Source organism: Amphibalanus amphitrite, unplaced genomic scaffold, assembly GCF_019059575.1.
Source record: "Amphibalanus amphitrite isolate SeventyFive unplaced genomic scaffold, NRLGWU_Aamphi_draft 000197F_arrow, whole genome shotgun sequence".
Lineage (NCBI taxonomy): Eukaryota > Metazoa > Arthropoda > Thecostraca > Balanomorpha > Balanidae > Amphibalanus > Amphibalanus amphitrite.
This window is the reverse complement of record NW_024881692.1, coordinates 284742-309619: the sequence shown is the minus strand read 5'-3', so window position 1 is coordinate 309619 and position 24878 is coordinate 284742. Positions and strand designations below refer to the sequence as shown.

The 24878-nt window shown below is 46.5% G+C and overlaps 1 protein-coding gene across 13 annotated transcripts in view; it reads right to left on the bottom strand.

Annotated features, from left to right (window-relative positions):
* Positions 1–2512: 2512 nt before the first annotated feature.
* Positions 2513–24878, bottom strand: part of LOC122384725 (zinc finger protein 2-like) — a 45977-nt gene continuing 23611 nt past the window's right edge. For 4 of the 13 annotated variants that reach the window (XM_043372409.1, XM_043372408.1, XM_043372406.1 and 1 more), the window contains one exon: positions 14060–15509. In XM_043372409.1, the coding sequence (XP_043228344.1) occupies positions 14305–15509 (1205 nt within the window). In that variant the 3' untranslated portion in view covers positions 14060–14304. Of the gene's footprint in view, positions 3503–13662; positions 15510–21557; positions 23302–24878 lie in introns of those variants that run through there. The other 9 variants (XM_043372415.1, XM_043372416.1, XM_043372417.1 and 6 more) reach the window with 4 other exon arrangements.

Genomic DNA, 24878 nt, shown 5'->3' with positions numbered 1-24878 from the left:
AGTTAACAGGCTTGTAAGAACCAAGTGAACCATTTTTTAGTGGTCATGATCGTCCCTACATCTAATGGATAGGTCATAGGTAATTAAGTCTTGCGCAAACTTATTAGGTACTGGAGGAAGCAGAAAAGTTACAATTTTGGAGTATGCAAACTTGATATGAAAAAATCTCGGGTATTTTGGCTATTTAAAGGGACCCTCCCACCTTAACATTAGTTTTGAGTTGAGATAGCCAAATTGGTGGCCATGGCCTGCAAATACCGGTTTGGGCACTCACAACATCGACAAATGCTTTAATTCGGAGATATGGAATTTCAAACTTGCAGTTTTCGGATTCTAAGGGGCTAGTGCATTGGTATGCCCCCTTAGAATTTGTGACGTCAGCGGAGATCTAACGATTTTTAAATCTTTTACTAAAACGTTTGGTAGCACGCGGTGGTATATGCTGCTTTGCGCGCAACAAATGCCGCACTTTCAAATAAAGTCGCTAGGAACAGCGGAGATCCCAAAAAGTAAACAAAAGTAAAAGTCTAATATCTTGAAAACCGGTGAATATTTTTCGATGAAATTTGGTAGATATTCGTTTTCGCTCTTTCTGAACCGAGCGACATCACTTTCGTGCCAATTCATTAACTTTTTTGAAGGTGGGAGGGTCCCTTTAAAGGGACCCTTAAAGGGTCCCTTAAAGGGTCCCGCGGTGGTATATGCTGCTTTGCGCGCAACAAATGCCGCACTTTCAAATAAAGTCGCTAGGAACAGCGGAGATCCCAAAAAGTAAACAAAAGTAAAAGTCTAATATCTTGAAAACCGGTGAATATTTTTCGATGAAATTTGGTAGATATTCGTTTTCGCTCTTTCTGAACCGAGCGACATCACTTTCGTGCCAATTCATTAACTTTTTTGAAGGTGGGAGGGTCCCTTTAAAGGGACCCTTAAAGGGTCCCTTTAAAGGGACCCTCCCACCTTCAAAAAAGTTAATGAATTGGCACGAAAGTGATGTCGCTCGGTTCAGAAAGAGCGAAAACGAATATCTACCAAATTTCATCGAAAAATATTCACCGGTTTTCAAGATATTAGACTTTTACTTTTGTTTACTTTTTGGGATCTCCGCTGTTCCTAGCGACTTTATTTGAAAGTGCGGCATTTGTTGCGCGCAAAGCAGCATATACCACCGCGTGCTACCAAACGTTTTAGTAAAAGATTTAAAAATCGTTAGATCTCCGCTGACGTCACAAATTCTAAGGGGGCATACCAATGCACTAGCCCCTTAGAATCCGAAAACTGCAAGTTTGAAATTCCATATCTCCGAATTAAAGCATTTGTCGATGTTGTGAGTGCCCAAACCGGTATTTGCTATAAGTAAAGTAATCTTGGGTATTTGCAGGCCATGGCCACCAATTTGGCTATCTCAACTCAAAACTAATGTTAAGGTGGGAGTGTCCCTTTAAAGTGAGACGAAAAGTTAAATTTATCATTTTTATTGCAATTGCAATAATGATAATATCATAATAATTGTACTGTCAGGTATTGATAATAGTCATGTCACGTCTTGCCACTAACCACGACACAACACATTTTCATCTACCTATATGTATCTAGGCATAAGGTATTACAGGCATGTTTTTGCACACCTGTCATGTATGAGTGGGCATGGGCTCCTTCACAGTTAAATTTTACTGTGAATAAAATACTCTGAATAAAATATCCGCTTTACAGTGGACAGCTTGAGCTGCTTCTGTGACACGCATTAATCTTGCGTTCATTGAAACACTTAGTTTTGAGTGTTTTGGCTCAGTTTTGTTGTAACGTTACCATTGTTTATGTTTTCAATAACTTGTTTTGGGCTTCTCATATTTATCACAGTGTATATAAATATTTATCTTTTATCTTATATACCTACCTATAAATTTATCTGAAACCAATTTAGGTCTGATGATTCAGGTCAAACCGATGGGTCTGTCTGAGTCGGTCTCAATTGGTTTGAGTCGGTTGAGTCGGTTTGAGTCTGCCTGAGTCTGTCTGAGTCGATCGGAACCGATTTGAGTCGGTTGATTCGGTCTGAGTCAGTTTGAGTTGTTCTGAGTCTAGCTGAGTCAGTCTGAGTCGATCTGAATCGGTTTGAGTCGGTCGAGTCAGTTGGAGTCTGCCTGAGTCGTTCTGAATCGGTCTGGGTAGATCGGAATCGATTTGAGTCGGTTGAGTCGGTCTGAGTCAGTCTGAGTCGATCTGAATCGGTCTGAGTCTGCCTGAGTCGGTTTGAGTTTGCCTGAGTCTCTCTGAGTCGTTCTGAGTTTGTCTGAGTCGATCGGAATCGATTTGAGTCGGTTGAGTCGGTCTGAGTTAGTTTGACTCGGTCTGAGTCGATCTGAATCGGTTTGAGTCGGTCGAGTGAGCTTGAGTCTGCCTGAGTCGGTTTGAGTCTGCCTGAGTCGTTCTGAGTCTGTCCGAGTCGATCAGAATAGAGTTGGTGAGTCGGTCTGAGTCAGTTTGACTGATGATAGACCATTTCATCTATCAAATTGTATTGCAAGCCATGTTTGTTTCACCAGGTATCCTAGTAAACACTGTTGTGTCACAAATCAGCAGGATTGCCGTCTTGATCCGTTTCCGTAGCACAACGTGGGTCCGTATGTGTATGATATTGATAGCACGTGACAGGTGAAGAAATCGTGCCGCGCAGGTGGGGCAGCCGTGCGGCCCACCTGCGTTCGCTGGTACGGAACTTCGCCGAGCTTTCAACGGTATACTCGTACCGTACCACCGTGCCACCTTTTTGGCGGTGTGAGAACGTCAGTGTATCAGCGTCTGACCCATCAGCGTGCATGACATCGGTTGTGTCGGGCCAGGGCTGATTGCTGGGAAAACGCTTTGTCACATTTGTCACAGCGGTAGGGCCGCTCTCCCGTGTGTGTACGGCGGTGGTTGACCAGATTACGTTTATCGGAAAACGACTTCAAACATATAGCACAGCGGTACGGCCGCTCTGCCGTGTGTGAGAGGCGGTGGACTGTTAGACTCCATTGTACGGCAAACGTTTTGTCACATATATCACAGCGGTACGGCCGCTCTCCCGTGTGTATACGGCGGTGTTTAGTCAGACTATCTTGCACAGGAAACGTTTTGTCACATATATCACAGCGGTACGGCCGCTCTCCCGTGTGTATACGGCGGTGTTTGGTCAGACTATCTTGCACAGGAAACGTTTTGTCACATATATCACAGCGGTACGGCCGCTCTCCCGTGTGTATACGGCGGTGTTTGGTCTGACTATCTTGCACAGGAAACGTTTTGTCACATATATCACAGCGGTACGGCCGCTCTCCCGTGTGTATACGGCGATGGTTTGCCATATGGTCGGATTTCCTCGTAGAGTACTGACACCATTCACACTTGAATTTGTCGTTCCTGCCGATGTGACCGTGTTTATCCTTGACGTGCATGTTCAGACGATCTTGTCCCAGACAGCTGAAGTCGCAGTGACGACAACTGACCGTTGGCAGTCCGCCTGGAAAATATGACGACAATGTTTGAAGACAGCAAAAGCGTGAAGGTATAGGTAAAGTTGACCGTGCTGCTCTCCCGTGTGCCACTTAAAGCCACAAGTCTCTAAGACTCTGCCGACACAAGACTCTGCCGTGCAAGTCAGTTGGGACCCATTTTGCACGTGCGCACGTGCAGGGTGTCCCTTCCAGATCTCTAGAACGGCTATGCCGATTGCGCTCAAATTTGGCACATCACTAGGGACCGGTTAGTAGGTAGGGTGCAGTGCACAAGTTTGTTGGAGGTACCCCTCGCAATTTCGCACGTGCAAGGCCCACCATCTCGCTCACTCTGTTGGTCGCCCCAAAAGGCATTTTACTGGTAGGTACCTAGAATAATGGAACATTCTTTACAGTTGACGGAGCGAGCAAGGCGAGCGTTGTCTTCCGTTACGGAGCGAAGGAAGCGAGCGTAGTCTTTCGTATATTAACAGAAATTTCTGAGTATGAGCGGCCGTAGTCAGTGTCACGCTTTTGCGAGAATTATATCTCAGCACCCACTTAACCGATTTACATGCCGGTAATTTTTGTATGGTAGCTCCATTCCTTCTACCAAGTATTGGACTATTCCCGATGCGTGTGGGTGACCCCAGTCGTGCCACGTGCAAAACGAAGAGGTGCCAGTTTTGTAACAGTTGCAATATCTCGGTAACTACTGGGCCGATTACTCTGAAAGTTGGCTTGTAGTTACCGGGCTTCTCAAAAAAGTTAGACGGATTTCTTTTGCTTGCGAATAGAGGACCCCTAACAACATTTAAGCAAAATCAATGCACGTGGAAAAACGGAGAATTTTTCGTAGATTTATATGACACCACGGTTTCAGCTTAAAAAATGAAGCCGTGGTCTTAGGAAGTAAAAGCAAAACTCGTGAAATTATGCTTTCCCAGATAAGTCGGTCGGTTCGACACCACGGAAGATCCTCAAACACGTAAGGGCAAAGAGAGCAACATCTTGAAACAAAATTTTCCACATTATTGACAAGTTTCTGGCTCGAGGAAGTGTTAACAATAGGTTAACGCAATTCAAGGAACACAGCGGCGGCCATAAACTCAATCAAAGGCTCACGGCGAACACCACTCGTGTGAGAGATGCGCTACTCAGACTGTCAATGGTCAGCGATATCGGGTGGCTCTGGCGACGTTTTGGAGGGTTCTGCAATATCAGGATGAGCAGAGATCCGGAAACGGTTAAGATCCAATGGCTCCAGCAAGACGGTGCCACGCCAATACCGCTAAAGAAAACCGGGAGGGGCTGTGGGAGCGCTTCGGATGCAGCGCGTGATCTCGAGCCGAGGTTCGAGACACGCCCGTGGTCGGCGAATTCTCCGAACGTAGCCCCACCGGACTTTTTCCTTTAGGACCACCTCAAGTCCCAGGTGTACCGAAACCACCCAAAATGTTCCGAAGATCTAAAAAATGCAGTGAAGTCAGCGGTGTGCCGTCTGCAGCTTTCCGTGGGTCGTGCTGCAGCAGAGGTCGCGCTGCGCCGGGCTGAACTGTGCATCGAGCAAAAAAGGAATCATCTCGAACATGACCCCGGCGCGGCTCAGAAAGGCGACTGCCGAGGATCGAAATACCCTCAAACGAAATGTCTTTGATGAGGCTTTTAGGTGATACCCAATTATGTTTTGTTACACTGATACACCCTTTAAACCTCGCCCGTATGGGGGGGGGGGTCGAACGGACCCCCCTCGGTTTTTCGCGAAAAACGCGCGTAAAAAGCGGCCGGTCGCGACGAAACTTTCAGTACCCTCGCGTTAATCAATTTTACACCTACCCTGAAATTTTCATGACCCTGACCCTAATGACCTTTGACCTGTGACCTACTTTTCGAGACCATATTTGGCCGGAATCGCGATTCGGCGTATGTCGGCTCGCATTAGCCGCGCGTTTGCAGTCTTTTCGTGGTTTTAAGCGTTCAAACATGGGATATGATGTTGCTCCCATGCATTAGGGTGGGTGTCAAGGTCACCGGAAAATCAGGTCAGGTCATTGACCTTTGATGACCTCGGTTCACTTTTTCGAGTTTTACATGTTCCTGGGCCAGTTTTTGGAGCTGAATTCGAATTTAGCAACCATATGAACATTTACGAAGTAGTTTTGGCACCTTCGCAACATGTTACGAAGCTGTCAGAGGCGGTTGCCACCTACTACGAATACCCTTACTGGTTGACCTGACCTGACCTGACCCGACCTAACCTAAATGCATGAAGACAACATCTGTGATCAAAACTAGCATGATATTCGTGATCAGCACCCCCGAAAAACCCCATAGCAGCCACGCTTTACGACTTTCTAACAGGTCCCGATTTTCCCGACTTTTGGGTCATTGACCTGACCTGGAAGGTCAACCGATGACCTAGGACCTTAAAATTGGGTATCATCGGCTTCCTCTCGTCACGGGCAACACGCTCGTTTTTTCCGCGAAGCTCTAGCTCGATCAGGGGCGATTCCGCGCCCCACTGGGGTCTGTGTATAACACGCCCTACTGGGGGGGGGGCTATTCATAGCCCCCCCTCCTAACTCCGAAACTACTGGGCCGATTGTCAAAATTCAAACGGCGTCTGATAGCCCCGGAAAAACTGTCGAACGAAACCTAATTTCATTGACCTCGAGGTCACCGATGACGTCACAGGTCAGGTCAAAGTAAAAATTATTAGCACTTTGGCTTGTTCACATTTTGGGCTCTGGCCGCCGTCTTACAAGTCAGATCAGGCTCATTTTTGGTTTCCACACTCGTGAACAGATGCTCTAGATACCTTGAGGGTACCAAACTTGTACTTTGATTTTCAGGTCAGGGTCAGGTCATCACAGGTCACGAAAATATTATATCATGCGTCGGTCACGTGACACATGTTTTATGGTCCATTTAGGCCATAGATTTCTAATTTGATGTCGTCTATGTCATTCGAGGTCATTTTGAGTCGAATTTAGCTTAGGTCAGGTCACTTTCAGGTCAAAAAAGGTCAAATTTTGAAGTTGAAATTTTTCAACAAAAAGGTGTCTATTGGATGCAGTTTGAGCTCAGGAACACGATGGTGCCATTTATATTGGTGTACGATGCCAAATACGTACTGAAAAATTGATTTGAAAAATTAATAATTGTGAATTTTTTGCAATAATGCGTATAACTTGGCCATTTTTGAAGATATTTAGCTAAAACTTGCTAGTGTTAGTCATAATCATGCGTTCTGTCACATATATTCCGGTTTTTTTCGAAAAGTCAAAAACTTTAGGAAAAAATATAAAAATATAAATTTTGAATATTATTATATAGAATTTTCGAAATTTTCAAAATTTTGAAAATCCGAGATAGCAGTTTGATAGCGCGGTCAATTCTGAGTTCTTTCATGTAAAGAAATTGGATCTAGCTTAAACACTGAGCTCTTGGGAGCGATTGCTGTGGTTCAATGTTTTGCGTCGAAATCGGACGAACATGACGTCACTCTGACGTCATTTCCGGCCGACCTATGGTAGCTACGAAGTTCAAATTTTGACACAAGGTGTCAAATTGATGCAGCCGAAGGTACTGAAAGTTTGGCGTCGATCCGTCAAGCGGTTTGGAAGTTATTGCAGAAAAACGGGAGGGGGGGCTATAAATAGCCCCCCCCCCCCCCAGTGGGGCGCGGGTTAAAGGGACCCTCCCACCTTCAAAAAAGTTCATGAATTGGCATGAAAGTGATGTCGCTCGGTTCAGAAAGAGCAAAAACGAATATCTACCAAATTTCACCGAAAAATATTCACCGGTTTTCAAGATATTAGACATTTACTTTTGTTTACTTTTTTGGAATCTCCGCTGTTTCTAGCGACTTCATTTTGGAAGTGCGGCGTTTGCGGCAGATGTTGCGCGCAAAGCAGCATATACCACCGCGTGCTACAAAACGTTTTAGTCAAGCATTTAAAAATCGTTAGATATCTGCGCTGACGTCACACATTCAGAGGGGTATTCCTATGCATTAGCCCCTCTGAATCAAAATGCTGCAATTTTGAAATTCAATATTTCCGATTTAAGGCATTTCTCGATGTTGTGAGTGCCGAAACCGGTAATTGTGAGCCAGGGACCCCATTTTGGCTATCTCAACTCAAATCTAATGTTAAGGTGGGAGGGTCCCTTTAACGACATTTTAACAGGTCCCAACTTTCCCGACTTTTAGGTCATTGACCTCTGGAATGTCAACCAACCACGTAGGACCTTAAAATTGGGTATCATCGGCTTTCTCTCGTCACGGACAACATGCTGGTTTTTTCGCGAAGCTCTAGCTCGATCAGGGGCCAAACGGCAAGGGGGGGGGGGGGTCGTTCGCGGCTGGAAAAACACCAATACGGGCGAGGGTTAAAACTTAAATCACCGCAGATGACGAGCAGGGTCCTTGGATGATCGATAAGTATTCCCTGAAGCTGGGTTTCTAAGGTTGGCGAAGTCGGCACTTCCAAAGTTTTCCAAATATAAAGCATCTCACTTTGATATTTGAGACCGTCTTACAAAAAAAAAAATGAAACCAGGAGAGAACATCAAACCAAATCAACAGCATTAACAACACAAAACCTGTATTTTATACCATTCACGCCCTTCTCGACATGTTTCCGTAGCATATTGGATCCATTTAACACTCCCACACTGTTAAAACATGAATCCAGAGCTGCGTCATGTGTTTGTGTAATGTCGGATGACGTGACGCCTCACAGTATGTGGTGGCTTCGCGTTGCATCGCTCTCCTGTGTGGTCGGCATAAGCCTGGCGAGATGTGATCGTTCAACAAACCGCGCAGGACAGGACGACAAGCCGTGCTTCCGGTCACTCCTGTGGACCTTCCCGTGTCCGATGAGACTTGATCGTTCAGGGAACCATGCCGTGAAGATGGATCAGTCAAACGGTCGCTCGCCCATGTGAATTCGCATGTGTGCGCTGAGGTCTGACAGCTGAGTGAACCGTGCCGGGCAGACGGAGCAGCCATGTCGCCGGCCTTCCGTGTGGATCCGAGCATGACTGATGAGATTTGCTTGGGTAACGAAACTGGACGGACACTCATCACACTGGTACGGGCGGTCCCCCGTGTGAGTCCGCATGTGAGTGGTGAGTTCTGACCGATGGGCAAACCGTGCCGGGCAACTGGAACAGCCGTAAGGCCGCTCCCCCGTGTGGATCAATACATGTGTGGTGAGCCCTTTTCGTAGAGTGAACTGTGCTGCGGAGGTGGAACAGCCATGCGACCGTTTCTCCGTGTGAATGCGCATGTGTACGTTGAGCTTTCCTTGCGTAAAGAACCTGGACGAGCACTTATCGCACTGGTACGGCCGCTCCTCAGCGTGAATGCTTAGGGGAGAGTGGGGCAATGGCGACACCATAAGCATTTTGCTCAATAGCTTAGCTATTTGAAGCTATTTTATGGTGATTTTGACTGTGGTTATAGCCAAAGGAATAGGCTTTCAGATAGCACCCAGTTTTAGTATCTCAGATCACTGATGACAGATTCAGAGCCTACGCGAAAATGTGGTGAAAAATGGAGGTGCAAAAAAGCGAGGGGTAATGCCGGCCACTAAGTGCAATAGCACAAAAGTCGAAATATCGTCACTGGTATTTATCCTTAAACCGTTCTTTCGATGGAAATTTAAGTGAGAATTAAGAAACGACAACTGTATTCAGCAGTTAACAGTACACTGCACCGCAACACAACACTGCACTCGCTGCAACACAACAGCGCGGCGCCAACAGAGCAGCAAACTAACACAACCGTAAACACAGCAAGCAAACTAGCACAGCCGTAAACAGAGCAACCCGAAACGTTGAGCTTTAACGACAGAAGTCGCAAACAAAACCGCGTGGGGTCATTCCGGACACGTGTCCGGTATTACCCCGAGGTCAGCTTTATTTTAAGAAAGCAGGCAGCAGTCAAAGGCATTGCGCCGCAAACGCCTCACATCCAGCAATCGCATAAGAAAGGCTTAATTGAAGGTCATTGCAAAGCAGCACTTCTGAAAATGCGTTAACACATTTCACAGTCAGCAAATAGATGCAACAAAAATTAAAAATCAGATACGAAAAACACATTTAACGCTATAAAAATGAAAATAATGGAGCTACCGTGACAAACTTGCACCACGTGCTAGAATGGCGCTCAACTGAAATGTAAACATTATCAGCTGATTAGTGATGGACAAAGTACTCACTAGAGATGGGTGGCCGGTATTACCCACCGTCCGCCATTGCCCCACTCTCCCCTATGTGTTTGTTGAGATTTGCTCGCGTAATGAACCTGGACGAGCACTTATCGCACTGGTACGGCCGCTCCCCCGTGTGAGTACGCATGTGTACGTTGAGATTTGTTTCCGTAAAGAACCTGGACGGGCACTTATCGCACTGGTACGGCAGCACCTCAGCGTGAATCCGCATGTGTGTGTTGAGATGTGTTTCCGTAAAGAACCTGGACGGGCACTTATCGCACTGGTATGGCCGCTCTTCAGTGTGAGTCCGCATGTGTACGTTGAGATTTGTTTCCATAAAGAACCTGGACGGGCACTTATCGCACTGGTATGGCCGCTCCTCAGTGTGAGTCCGAATGTGTTTGTTGAGATTTGTTTCCGTAAAGAACCTGGACGGGCACTTATCGCACTGGTATGGCCGCTCCTCAGTGTGAGTCCGTATGTGTTTGTTGAGATTTGATCGCGTAAAGAACCTGGTCGGGCACTTATCGCACCGGTACGGCCGCTCCCTCGTGTGGCTCCGCATATGTTTGGTGAGGCTTCTTGGTAGACAGAACTGTGCTGTGTAGATGGAACAGCCGTGCGACCGCTTCTCCGCGTGAGTTCGCATATGTTCGTTGAAATTTGATCGCGTTAAGAACCTGGACGGGCACTTATCGCACTGGTACGGTCGCTCCTCAGTGTGAGTCCGTATGTGTTTGTTGAGATTTGATCGCGTAAAGAACCTGGACGGGCACTTATCGCACTGGTACGGCCGCTCCCCCGTGTGAGTCCGCATGTGTACGTTGAGATTTGATCGCGTAAAGAACCTGGACGGACACTTATCGCACTGGTACGGCCGCTCCCCCGTGTGAGTCCGCATGTGTTCGTTGAGATTTGATCGCGTAAAGAACCTGGACGGACACTTATCGCACTTGTACTGCTTCTCCCTGGGGTGAGTCCGCATATGTGCTTTCAGGTCTGCCTGTTGTGTGAACCGTGCCGGGCAGATAGAGCAGACGTACGGCCGGGCCTCCGAGTGCAACCGAGCATGCCTGACTAAATGAGATCGTTTCAAGAAACTGGACGGACATACATCGCACTGGTACGGCCGCTCCCCCACATGAATACTCATGTGGTCTTTGAGGTTTGACCGGTCAGCAAACCGTGCTGGGCAGATGGAGCAACGGAACGGCCGCTCTCCTGTGTGCGTTCGCATATGTTTGTTAAGGGTTCCTCGTTTTGTGAATCGTGCCGGACAGACGGAGCAGCCGTGCCGCCGCTCCCCCGTGTGGGTCCTACGGTGTTCCCTCAGATGACCAGGCTGTTCAGCGGAGTACTGGCACCACTCGCACTGGAATCGGCCCTTGTTACCAAGGTGACGGTGCCGCGTCTTTAAGTGTTTATCCAGACGCTTTTGTCCCAAACAGTTGAAGTCGCAGTGGGGACACTGAAGTGTACTACCTGTAAGACAAAGACATACGTATGAGCAGGGGCGTTGCCACAGATTTTTGACTGGGGGGGGGGGGGCGGATCGGCTGACCTAAACTTTCAGGTGGTGGTGGTGGGGGTGCCTTCCCCCTTTAGTTTTTTTCTTCAATATATCTCCAGAACCCCTGCGCCGATCGTCACCAAACTTTCAGTACCCTCCCGTGAATGGCCATTGCACATTGTGGCCAAAAAAAAAATCCAAAGGCTATGATAGACTGGCCGCTAATGACGTCAGAGTGACGTCATTTTTGCCATTTTCGACAAAAAAAAGGTTTCGCGGGAAGAGCTGTCAGGCCTACAGCTTTAGAGATACAGAAAAATGTTTCAGACATAAAAGGTGTAGAACTAAGAATGCTTCAAAACTATCTCAAATTTTCGAAATTTTCGGATTTTGACCCCAAAATAAAAAAAGGTTTTTATCATATAATAGCCGAAAAATAAAAAAAGCGGAATACATGTGATAGTCCCTACCGGCCTTCTATCTACATACCAAATTTGAGATCAATACCTTTTTTGGCCAAATTATAGCGAAAATACTGTTCAAAATTGATGAAGTCATATTTTCAAACTCAATTTTTAGTAATTCTAGATCTCGTAGCGCAAAACAAAGCCACCATTAGACTCCCCGTGACGAGCTGCATCGAACCAATACCCATTTTATGCAAAACTAACAACTTTGAAATTAGACCTTTTTTACCTGACCTTGACCTGACCTCCACCATAAAGTGACCTAAACCGTACCTGATGGTCTTATAACCAACACCATTGAGTTGGAAATGAAAAAATTAGCCATAAAACATGCAACGCACAACCTTAGTAAAGTTCGGTTCATGTGGTGACCCCTGGTGACCTGACCTGTGACTTGACCTGGTATGACCAGTGACCTCTTATAGCAACATATGTACTAGACAAGTGACGCCCTATCGCTGATTTTCGATAAAATGCGTTTTACTCGGTGAATTTTCCGTTTGAATTCCGTTTGAATTTTCCGGATCTGTCCAGTAGTTTCGGAGATACGGGGGGGGGGCAAAAAATGCCCCCTAGTATTGCTAAAAGTTGAGTTTGAAAATTTGACGTCATCAATTTTCAACAGTTTTTTCGCTATAACTTAGCCAAAAAAGAGGTATCGATCTAAAATTTGGTATGTGAATAGAAGTCGGTAGGGGCTTTCACATATATTCCGTTTTTTCGAAAATCAAAAAACTCTGGATTTTTTCCTCGTAAATTCATTTTTTATTTTGGGGGTCAAAATTAAAAAATTCAAAATTTCGAGATAGCAGTTTCGTAGCCCTGATAATTCTACCTACAACTTTTATGTCCTTAACGTTTTTCTGTACTTCAAAGCTATAGGCCTGACAGCTCTACCCGCGAACCTTTTTTGTCGAAAATTGCATAAATGACGTCACTCTGACGTCATTAGCGGCCAACATATCATAGCCTTTGGAAAAAAAAATTTTGGTCACAATGTGTAAAAGCTACTCCCGGGAGGGTACTGAAAGTTTGGTGACGATCGGCGTAGCGGTTTTGGAGATATATGGAAAAACTAAGGGGGGGGGCAAAAAATGCTCCCCCTGCCTGGAAGGCTAGGACCATCTTTCTTCCAGCAACAACCGTCCTTATCGCCTGCCAAACCTTATTGGGACGCCGTTCAAACCTATTTCAAGCGTTCAAACCATATCATATGATATGATGTTGGTCCCATGCATTAGGGTTAGTGTCAAGGTCACCTGAAGGGTAGGTCAGGTCATTGACCTTTGGTGACCTCGGTTCACTTTTTTTACTTTTACAAGTTTTTAGGCTAGTTTTTAGAGCTGCGTCCGAATTTGGCAACCATCTGAACAATCAAAAAGTAGTTTTGGTGCCTTTGTAACATGTTAAGAAGCTGTCAAGAGGCGGTTGACACCTACCACGAATACCCGGCAGGACCCCTACTGGTTGACCCGACCCGACCTGACCTAAATGCAAGAAGAAATCATCTGTGATCAAAACTAACATGATATTTGTGATCAGCACCCCGAAAACCCCCATAACAGCCACACTTAACGACGTTTTAACAGGTCCCAACTTTCCCGACTTTTAGGTTATTGACCTCTGGAAAGTCAACCAACGACGTAGGATCTTAAAATTGGGTATCATCGGCTTTCTCTCGTCACGGACAACATACTGGTTTTTTCGCGAAGCTCTAGCTCGATCAGGGGACAAACGGCATGGGGGGTCGTTCGCGGCTGGAAAAAAAAAAAACACCAATACGGGCGAGGGTTAAAACTTAAATCACCGCAGATGACAAGCAGGGTCCTTGGATGATCGATAAGTATTCCCTGAAGCTGGGTTTCTAAGGTTGGCGAAGTCGGCACTTCCAAAGTTTTCCAAAGATAAAGCATTTCACTTTGATATTTGAGACAGTCTTACAAAAAAAAAAATGAAACCAGGAGAGAACATCAAACCAAGTCAACAGCATTAACAACACAAAACCTGTATTTTATAACATTCACGCCCTTCTCGACATGCTTCCGTAGCATATTGGATCCATTTAACACTCCCACACTCAGGGCTGCGGAGTCGATGGATTTTCAGCGACTCCGACTCCGGCTCCGACTCCGGCTTTCAAAAACCAGCTCCGACTCCGACTCCGACTCCGGGCAGAATTGTCGACTCCGACCGACTCCAACTCCCGACTCCGACTCCGCAGACCTAGCAGGGCTGCGGAGTCGACAGATTTTCGGTGACTCCGACTCCGACTCCGGCTCGGGTTTATAAAATCGACTCCGACTCCGACTCCGACTCCGGTCGTAACTGTCGACTCCGACCGACTCCGACTCCGACTCCGACTCCGACTCCGCAGCCCTGCCCACACTGTTAAAACATGAATCCAGAGCTGCGTGATGTGTTTGTGTAATGTCGGATGACGTGACGCCTGACAGTATGTGGTGGCTTCGCGTTGCATCGCTCTCCTGTGTGGTCGGCATAAGCCTGGCGAGATGTGATCGTTCAACAAACCGCGCAGGACAGGACGACTAGCCGTGCTTCCGGTCACTCCTGTGGACCTTCCCGTGTCCGATGAGACTTGATCGTTCAGGGAACCATGCCGTGAAGATGGATCAGTCAAACGGTCGCTCGCCCATGTGAATTCGCATGTGTGCGCCGAGGTCTGACAGTTGAGTGAACCGTGCCGGGCAGACGGAGCAGCCATGTCGCCGGCCTTCCGTGTGGATCCGAGCATGACTGATGAGATTTGCTTGGGTAACGAAACTGGACGGACACTCGTCACACTGGTACGGGCGGTCCCCCGTGTGAGTCCGCATGTGAGTGGTGAGTTCTGACCGATGGGCAAACCGTGCCGGGCAACTGGAACAGCCGTAAGGCCGCTCCCCCGTGTGGATCAATACATGTGTGGTGAGCCCTTTTCGTAGAGTGAACTGTGCTGCGGAGGTGGAACAGCCATGCGACCGTTTCTCTTTGTGAATACGCATGTGTTTGTTGAGATTTGTTTCCGTAAAGAACCTGGTCGGGCACTTATCGCACTGGTACGGCAGCACCTCAGCGTGAATCCGCATGTGTGTGTTGAGATGTGTTCGCGTAAAGTACCTGGAAGGGCACTTATAGCACTGGTACGGCCGCTCCTCAGTGTGAGTCCATATGTGTCTGTTGAGCTTTGCTCGCGTAATGAACCTGGACGGGCACTTATCGCACTGGTACGGTCGCTCCCCCGTGTGAGTCCGCATGTGTACGTTGAGATGTGCTCGCGTTGAGTACCTGGATGAGCACCTATCGCACGTGTACTGCTTCTCCCTGGGGTGAGTCCGCATATGTGCTTTCAGGTCTGCCTGTTGTGTGAACCGTGCCGGGCAGATAGAGCAGACGTACGGCCGGGCCTCCGAGTGCAACCGAGCATGCCTGACTAAATGAGATCGTTTCAAGAAACTGGACCGACATACATCGCACTGGTACGGCCGCTCCCCCACATGAATTGTCATGTGGTTTTTGAGGTTTGACCGGTCAGCAAACCGTGCTGGGCAGATGGAGCAACGGAACGGCCGCTCTCCTGTGTGCGTTCGCATATGTTTGTTGAGGGTTCCTCGTTTTGTGAATCGTGCCGGACAGACGGAGCAGCCGTGCCGCCGCTCCCCCGTGTGGGTCCTACGGTGTTCCCTCAGATGACCAGGCTGTTCAGCGGAGTACTGGCACCACTCGCACTGGAATCGGCCCTTGTTACCAAGGTGACCGTGCCGCGTCTTCAAGTGTTTATCCAGACGCTTTTGTCCCAAACAGTTGAAGTCGCAGTGGGGACACTGAAGTGTACTACCTGTAAGACAAAGACATACGTATGAGCAGGGGCGTCGCCACAGATTTTTGACTGGGGGGGGGGGGACGGATCGGCTGACCTAAACTTTCAGGTGGTGGTGGTGGTGGTGGTGGTGGTGGTGGTGGTGGTGGTGGGGGTGCCTTCCCCCTTTAGTTTTTTTCAATTTATCTCCAGAACCCCTGCGCCGATCGTCACCAAACTTTCAGTACCCTCCCGTGAATAGCCATTGCACATTGTGGCCAAAAATTTTCCAAAGGCTATGATAGACTGGCCGCTAATGACGTCAGAGTGACGTCATTTCTGCCATTTTCGACCCCAAAAAAAGATTTCGCGGGAGGAGCTGTAAGGCCTACAGCTTTAGAGATACAGAAAAATGTTACAGACATAAAAGGTGTAGAACTAAGAATGCTTCAAAACTATCTCAAATTTTCGAAATTTTCGGATTTGGACCACAAAAAGAAAAAAAGATTTTTATCATATAATAGCCGAAAAATAAAAAAAAAAAACAAAAAAGCGGAATATATGTGATAGTCCCTACCGGCCTTCTATCTACATACCAAATTTGAGATCAATACCTTTTTTGGCCAAATTATAGCGAAAATACTGTTCAAAATTGATGAAGTCATATTTTCAAACTCAATTTTTAGCAATTCTAGATCTCGTAGCGCAAAACAAAGCCACCATTAGGCTCCCCGTGACGAGCTGCATCGAACCAATACCCATTTTATGTAAAACTAACAACTTTGAAAGTTGACCTTTTTTACCTGACCTTGACCTGACCTCCACCATAAAGTGACCTAGGGGAAAGTGGGTGTATTGCGCCCTCCTAACCAATTGCGCCCACCAACATTCCCACGGATTCAGTGGCATGTTTTGAATTTTGTGTTCGAAAACATTATTTTCCCCACTGGACAGTTCCTTTTATGGCCCAAGCTCTCTGATAAAGCCAATCAGCAAGGCTCATTACGCCATCAAAGATGTTACGGCGTTTTCTTAGCTTTTTTTGCAGTATTTTGAACCGTTGGCTATAAAAATTTGTAATATTTGTGTGATTTTCGGAGTGATATTTAGAAAGAAAAACCCTTTTTTTCATTATATTTCACTGAAACAGTAAACTTCCTTCAACATCTTTATGATAACTTCTACGCGTTTATTAAAAGTACCTCGATTCTAATTGCGCCCATGGCAATTGCGCCAGGGGGGGGGGGGGCACAAATAGAATAATAGTGTAGCTATTGTATCCCGACAGTATGAATGCATCATTAACTGATTGCAATAAAGAAGGAATTTAATGTCAGGCAGGGGAGCAGCCCTCTGTCGCCAGTCCGCAAATTATTTCTCTTGTCAAACTTATAATGCAGCTGCCATTTAGGCTACGAACTTGTGGTGTACCTAATTGACAAAATACAACATTTTCAACATGGGCTCAGACGTGAGAGGTGACAGCTATGATAAAAAGTAAAAACTGATGTCATAAAGCTGTCGAAACGATAAAAATTATTAATTTTGAGAGAAACGATTGAAAATGTTACCGTATAGGCGCATACGATCACATATATCTAGTCGGTACTTGGTAGGGTAGCCTGGGGCAAGCGCCCCAGATAATTTATTTTGCTACATAGATTTTGTCCCACATCACCTGGAAGGCCAAATTTGTGCTCAATGCGTTCTTTGGACATTTTACTTTAAATTGCACCCCTCAAATTGATTCACTTATGATCGGACTCCAAGCTAGGAAGTGATTTGTGAAGCAACTGCAAATGGGGCATTTTGCCCCAACCCCAGGGCAAAACGCCCCACGGCCTGGGGCAAGTAGCCCCATACTTAAGATTAAAGATTTAACATGGTAGTTGGCTAAATCTTATGTGAGAGGTCCGTTAGACCTCTGGAGGCACGGCACTGAAGTTAGCACATTCCATCCTGTCAGGTGCTCAGCTATGACACTATTGTATGAGCAGGTTTTTCACCTACCTCATAAGACCAAATAATAAATTATTGCAATGCAAATGTTAACAAAATACTTCCTTTGCCATCCAGTTGCTGAGAAAAATACATATAAAGGCATAGAAACTTACTGTTCGCCAGCTACCGAACATTAGAAAGTGGGTAGCCCGAACAACACATGAGGTAAAACGCCCCAGGGGCTTTTTGCCCCGCGACCTACTGGGGCGTTTTACCCCATCACGTAGTTCGGTGAGAGAACAACGCCCTGCACTCCAGTAAGACATAATTTAACACGAACCAACCCGGCATGATAAGCGTTAGACAATAGTTGTTCAAAATACATAAAAGTCGTTAACCTAATGTGGACCATAAAAGAACGCCATGATACATAATCTGACAACAAAACATAAAAATCACTCAAAAAACACATTTATTGCTATATCTCCCGAAAGAGTCATCACAATTTCTTTCCAGTCTGCTCATATAATGATCATATAGTGCACGTTTTATAGAAGAGATGATGTTTCCCCAGAACCCTGTCAGTTCCGAGAAACATCGGTGAGGCGTTTTACCTCGGCGGGGCGACTTGCCCCGGTCTACCCTATACAGTAAACGTTTTCGTTGCACTTTTACAAGCGTACGGACACATTGTGGGACCGATTCCCTTCTTCCATATCATGATAAAGAGAGTACACGTGCAAGCTTTGTTACATAGAAATAGCCGTCACTTTCCCCACGTGTCGGCACCGTCCACCGACCCGGCGGGTCGGCGGACCGGTCCTTCATTGTGCAACCACCTTGCATATAACGCACAGGCACTGGCGAACCCCGAATCAGAATCAGAACCACCGTTGCAATACAAGTCTCGGCCCGCTCAGTCTTCTCTCATTCCGCGCTTCCGCGACAATGGTGGCAGCGGCGGTCGAGGGGACTTGTGCCCCTCACCACGGACCCCAGCCTCTACATCTGCACTGACATCGCAGACTGGTTAGTCCGTGCTCCGTGACGGTGTATCTCCTGTACGTCACGTCATCGACTAGGGAGCTGACCATCCTGGACTCGTCATCGTCCAGCAGCACCGTCTCCAGTGAGTAGCTCTGCCCAGCAAGACTATCTGCCCTGCGGCAAGGTCATCAGCTACCCTGGACTACTACGGAGCCCGCCGACAGCGTACGGCTCATCAGCCCGCGCCGTCCTCCTCAGCATCATCGAGTGATGGACACCACCTCGCTGAAGGACTCAAGATCGGAGGAGAGAAGACGAAAAGTACAACGCTAAATTCAAGACAAATTGGCACCGAAATCAAGAAAATTCACCCATTATGAACTTTTGCTGTATTTTCGTCAAAAAGTGACAGTGAAATTGTGCTGTGAAATTTGTTTTAACTTCGATGTGTTTCAAAAAACCGTACTGTTTCATTATCCGTTTTCGTCAGTGTTCTGTCGTTTGTTGTGCTTCATTGTGGTTGCTCACCCCAAAATTTACGGAGAAATTGCAAGTGCATTTAATTTTTGCCTGCACTTTGCCGTGTCATTTTGACACTAGTAAACGTAGAAAGAGCATACTCTCAACGGTATGAACATTCAAATACGTTAATCGTGGTCAATTCACTGAAATTATATTGTATTGATATTCGGCCAGAGATGCCGAGGGCCATGGAGATGCCCAGGGACGGTCCCCGCCAAGAGTGCGGAGGGATCGCCCGGTAGTAGGTGTAATTGTCACGAAACTTACTTATCTGTTCATACCATTTTGTGATACGCTCATATGGAAATTTCTTTCTCCGTCAGCTAAACGTTTCCTCTCTTTGTTATGATCGCTTCGGTTCCCTACGCTTCCCTGGGGGGAGGGAAGATAATGTGGGACCGATTCCCTTCTTCCATATCATGATAAAGAGAGTACACGTGCAAGCTTTGTTACATAGAAATAGCCGTCACTTTCCCCACGTGTCGGCACCGTCCACCGACCCGGCGGGTCGGCGGACCGGTCCTTCATTGTGCAACCACCTTGCATATAACGCACAGGCACTGGCGAACCCCGAATCAGAATCAGAACCACCGTTGCAATACAAGTCTCGGCCCGCTCAGTCTTCTCTCATTCCGCGCTTCCGCGACAACATGTAGGTAATCTACCTGGGCAAAAGCATCGCGATTTACACCTACATTTGTTATTTAACCAGCATGACTAACATTATGAATGTTTAAGTAAGCTGCAATGACATTAGACTGCAGGGGTGTATGCATTCCGTCTCATTCGCTTAGCCATGTTAAAGTATAGGGCGCAATTGGGTTCTAATTGCGCCATCCCCCTGGCGCAATTTACAGCAGTTGTTGGCAAATGCGCCCTTTTGCATCTTTCTGAAAAAGCAGCTGTCAGAAGCAAACGAAACATTCTTAATTGATCGGGAGGCTCTTAAATCGTAGCCAATAAGCTCCTCTTTGAAATGATTACCAGTGCATGCTTATATCTCCAGCGGTTTTCCTACAATTATCGTTTTTCCTTAAGGTGGCGCAATTCACCCTCCTTCCCCTAAACCGTACCTGATGGTCTTATAACCAACACCATTGAGTTGGAAATGAAGAAAAAATTAGCCATAAAACATGCAACGCACAACTTTAGTAAAGTTCGGTTCATGTGGTGACCCTTGGTGACCTGACCTGTGACTTGACCTGGTATGACCAGTGACCTCTTATAGCAACATATGTACTAGACAACTGACGCCCTATCGCTGATTTTCGATAAAATGCGTTTTACTCGGTGAATTTTCCGTTTGAATTCTGTTTGAATTTTCCGGATCCGTCCAGTATTTTCGGAGATACGGGGGGGGGGGCAAAAAATGCCCCCCCACCGCGCGGAAGGTGGCCGGGAGGCCCACCGCCTGCCGGGTTAAAGGGAGATAATGAGCTTTCTTTTTTCTTAAATAAAAATTACTCGACATCTATACTATTTCTACTGTAGTTTCTATAAAATATGAAAATTTCCTAGCACATTTTCGTATGTGAAAAAGGTTTTTATTTTTGCAAAAAAGAAGCAGTACTTGCAGTATGTATGTATGTATGTATGTATTACCTTCATGGACAATCCACGCGGGGCGTGGCGATTACAGTCCAGTACTTGTAACACCCACCGAAATGCGTTGTCCTTCTCTATAAAAAAGTCGCAGTATATGGCGCTTTTGTTTCAAACAGCGACGCTTGGGTTTTTGTTTATGTTATCGCTTTGTCGTTGCTTGGTTGTAAGGATTCTAATTTGAATTAGAGTTAATTCGGTTTAGAATTAATTAGATTCTAATTCGGGGGTACATAGTTCCTACTCTTCTTTGTTTCCAACATTATTTTGCGCCACAAATGAACGGCAAGCGCCAGAAACGCAGCCAAATCTTGCGATTGCGACTACGAAATTCATTATTTTGGCCTCAGAGCCTGAAGCGAAAAATACAAGCATATTTATTTCAAAAAGACTTCAGGTTTATCGAACGGTGTTATGAGAATTTTGATAACAGTACTGCATAAGTTTTTCAGTGATGCCGCAAAAGTGTTGTATCTATCTTCTTTTATTGTGCAGTCGGCGGGACCGATTCAAAATTGAGTCGTTGCTACTAAAATAGCAGCATATGGCGACAGATGAACAGGAAAAATAGTTGCGTAAATTTAGACATAAACCACCCCCAAACCATGAATATCTTTTGAAGGCACTATAGACGACCATTAACTAACTAGATGTGATGAAGATCAAATGTAATGAATACGCTCATTTTACAAAATTACATGCAAGTACCAAAAAGTGATGTAAGTACTTATTCAACGGTCATTTTCAGCGCTCCCCGCTAACGTGACTTCAAGTTGAGATATTTGCGGCAAGGTACCGAATTGAGCAAAATGGTTTTAATTTACATTATAACTTGTTGTGTTTTGTCAGAAAATGGTCCTAACTCAGATTCTGTGGAAAAAGGTCATAATCTCCCTTTAAGCTACAGCGCGGCGAAAAAAGTGGGGGCGTTTAATGCCCCCCCCCCCCCCCCAGCAACTCGCGGGTTAAGCACTCCAGGCAGGGGGGACATGTCTGTGCTTCATAAGGACCTCACTCTGCAGTGACAGGTAAACATTGTGTTCTAGACGATTGTATTTCAACTACCATTTACAACCTATATAATACACAAAAAGGTTTCTCGACAGTCTCCAACGATGCCTGAACCTCTGTCGCTCGGTGCCACATCACCGAGGCGGGGGGGGGGGGGGGCGGGGGGAAAGACACATCAGAAACCATCGGTGATCAGCGCCCGGAAAACGTATCTTCCAAACATATAACAACCCACATTGATATTTGTAACCGTGTTACAAGAAATAATGCAAGCGCAAGCTGGAGAAAATCAAACCCAAATCAGCAGCAATGACAACAGCACAAAACGTATGTACATCACACCAATCATGCCTACTCGTATGTCGATAACCTGCGCAGCCTGTTCGATGGAATCACTATTTCCACACAGCTCACATGTGGACCGATAGTTGTGTTATGTGTTTGTGTCATGGCAGATCACGTGGTGTGTCATGCTTCACTGCCGGTCAAAAGGTGACAGGTAGAACAACGGTATGACCGAACTCCTGCAAGTCTACATGTGTCTGGTGGGAACATCTGCGATTGAGCCGTGCAACGTTCCTTCCGCATCAGCCCGCATGTGTTTCTTTAGATGTGATTATTCAACAAACCGCCCAGAACCGGGCAAGCAGCCGCACGGCTCGTCACCCTCGCGAACTTCCAATTAATTCATGATACTTGATCGTTGAGTGATCCGCGACCATGTGAGTGACCATTTGAGTCGTTGAGTGTCCATGTGAATCCGCATGTGTGTCCTGATATGTATCCGTTAAGGAACGGTGCCAGGCGGATGAAGCCGCCTTGCGTCTTGTCCCCCGTGTGAATCCGAATATACCTCATAAGATCTGATCGTGTGGTGGAACTGTTCTTACACTCATCGCACTGCCCAGGCCGCTCTCCAGTGTGGGATCGCATTTGTCTTCAGATGTGTGACCGTCGACTGAACCGTGCCGGGCAGACGAAACAGCCGTACGGCCGCTTTTGTTGTGAACTCGCATGTGCATGTTGAGGTCTGTCCGTTCAGTGAATGGTGCCTTGCACAAGAAGCAGCGAAACGGCCGCTCATCTAAGTGAGTCCGCAAGTGCACGATAAGGTGCGACCATGACGTGAATTGTACATGGCAGATAGAGCAGCCGTGTTTCTGCTCACCTGTGTGAATACGAATGTGTCTGTTGAAGCTTTCCCGTTCAGTAAACCGTGCCGGGCAGATGGAACAGCTGAACGGCTGCTCCCCCGTGTGGGTCCTCATGTGCATGGTGAGTTCTGACCGCACAATGAACCGTGCCGGGCAGATGGAACAGCCGAACGGCTGCTCCCCCGTGTGAGTCCGCTTGTGCCTGATGAGATGTTCTCGTTGAGTGAAACTGGCCGCACATTCATCGCACTGGTACGGCCGCTCCCCAGTGTGAATCCGCATGTGTCTTGTGCGGTTTGTCTTCTGAACGAACCGGGCCGTGCAAACGGAACAGCGGAACGACCCCTTCCTACTGTGATTCCGCCGGTGTGGGGTGAGGTTTACGCTTTGTTTGTACCCGGCTGGACACACAGGGCAACCGTGTGGCCGCTCTCCCGTGTGAGTTCTTTGGTGTTTTATCATATAGCCCGAATGGTTGGTAGAGTACGGACACCACTCGCACTGGAATCGGCCGATGCCGTGCCGTGTCTTCACGTGTGCGTCCAGACAATGCTGTCCCAAACATTCGTAGGAACAGTGTGGGCAGCTAAGTCTGTTTCCGGTGATTAAGATACCTGAAACAGCAAACACACAGATAGGATGAAGGAACATTGCTGCCGAGTACCCATTACATACCAAGCTACCTGAAGAAACATGGACGCATCAAAGTGACCATCCCAGTTTTTTTAGTTGAGATAGCCAAGTTTGCGGCCAGGTCCAGAAACCACCATCTATCGCAACCCCCGCAGCTTCGTGGTGTTGTAGAAATTTGTTCCCTTCAGTTGCAGAGTGGGACTAGTTTAGTCCCTATCTCTTAAGGCCGCCCCACACTGGACCTCGCATGCGGGTTGCGAGTTTGCGGGTTTTGAGTTTGCGGGCATAATACTAATTCATAGAGTGATTAGACCGCTCTCTTATCGTAACTTCATGAATGCAGTGAAACCGGCACACCTTCAGAAGCTTACATATAGTCGCAATACCAGCACAACGAACCAAAATTCGACTCCAACGAAAAACTCGCAAACCTCGCAGAACTCGCAGACCTCGCAGCGAGGAAAATCGAAAGTTGACTCAAAATCAACTTTTGGAATGCGATGCAAGGTCGCTCGCAAGCTAAAAACATGCAGAATCGTTGTTAGATGGTAGTGTGGGTCACTCAGCTTAGATTGTATTATTTAATTTTGAAGAAATTATTTAATTTTGAAGAAACCCGAAAAACCAAAAACTCGCAACCCGCATGCGAGGTCCAGTGTGGGGCGGCCCTTAAAGGGACTGTCCCACCTTAACATTAGAATTGAGTTGAGATAGCCATCTTGATGGGCGTTCTTTGAAAATCAGAGCCGTGAAAACCGTTTCTCCAGCAATTACTTCATCGCAAAGAAATTTGTGTTTGATTTTGACATCTGTGCAAATAAGTGCCACAATGTATTGGTATTGGCACTTAAAACCTGTGACGTTTCCGCCTTTTCCGAAGTTTCTGTATCTGTCGACTTGTTTTTTATCGAAACCTTGAAAAATAACAACGCCTCTTTGAACAGCGCCCATTCGTTCCGGTGCCACGAGGTGGAGAAATAAATTGATATGCCAAACTAATTCTAATAGTCTTCTAATTCTTGTAGTATTTTTATTTTTGTATTTAAATAGTTAAGAGGCCGTCCTAAATGTGACTGAAGAATGCAAGAGCCATGAACTTATCAATGGCAGGTGTCAAGTTCAAGTGTGCAACTCTCTAAAATTAATCATAGTATCAAAATGATAAATGATTTGTTCACTGCTGTTTCAACTCCATAATCAAGACATGCTCTGAGAAGTCCACAATCAACTAAGGTGACAACTAAGGAAGAGACAATGAATGTTCACCTTTTTATTTCTGAGCATCCAAGACGACTAACCTTGAGCCGTTAAACATTGATAATACCCTGTATGCTGAAGTGTGGGTGGCCTGAGGTCGACCATGCCTAGTAAAGAACTGTTGTTTGTGTAAACACCATGCAGAGGTGTTTTGAAATAAATTTTAGTGATGTAATGTATCATTCTTTGAACTGAGTTGCTGATGGCGGATGAAAGCGGAAGTGCTGCATGTTGAATAAGAAATGCTCTGTTGTGCTTTTAAGTTTATGTTAGATTCCACCTCCCACCTTCAAAAGTTGAG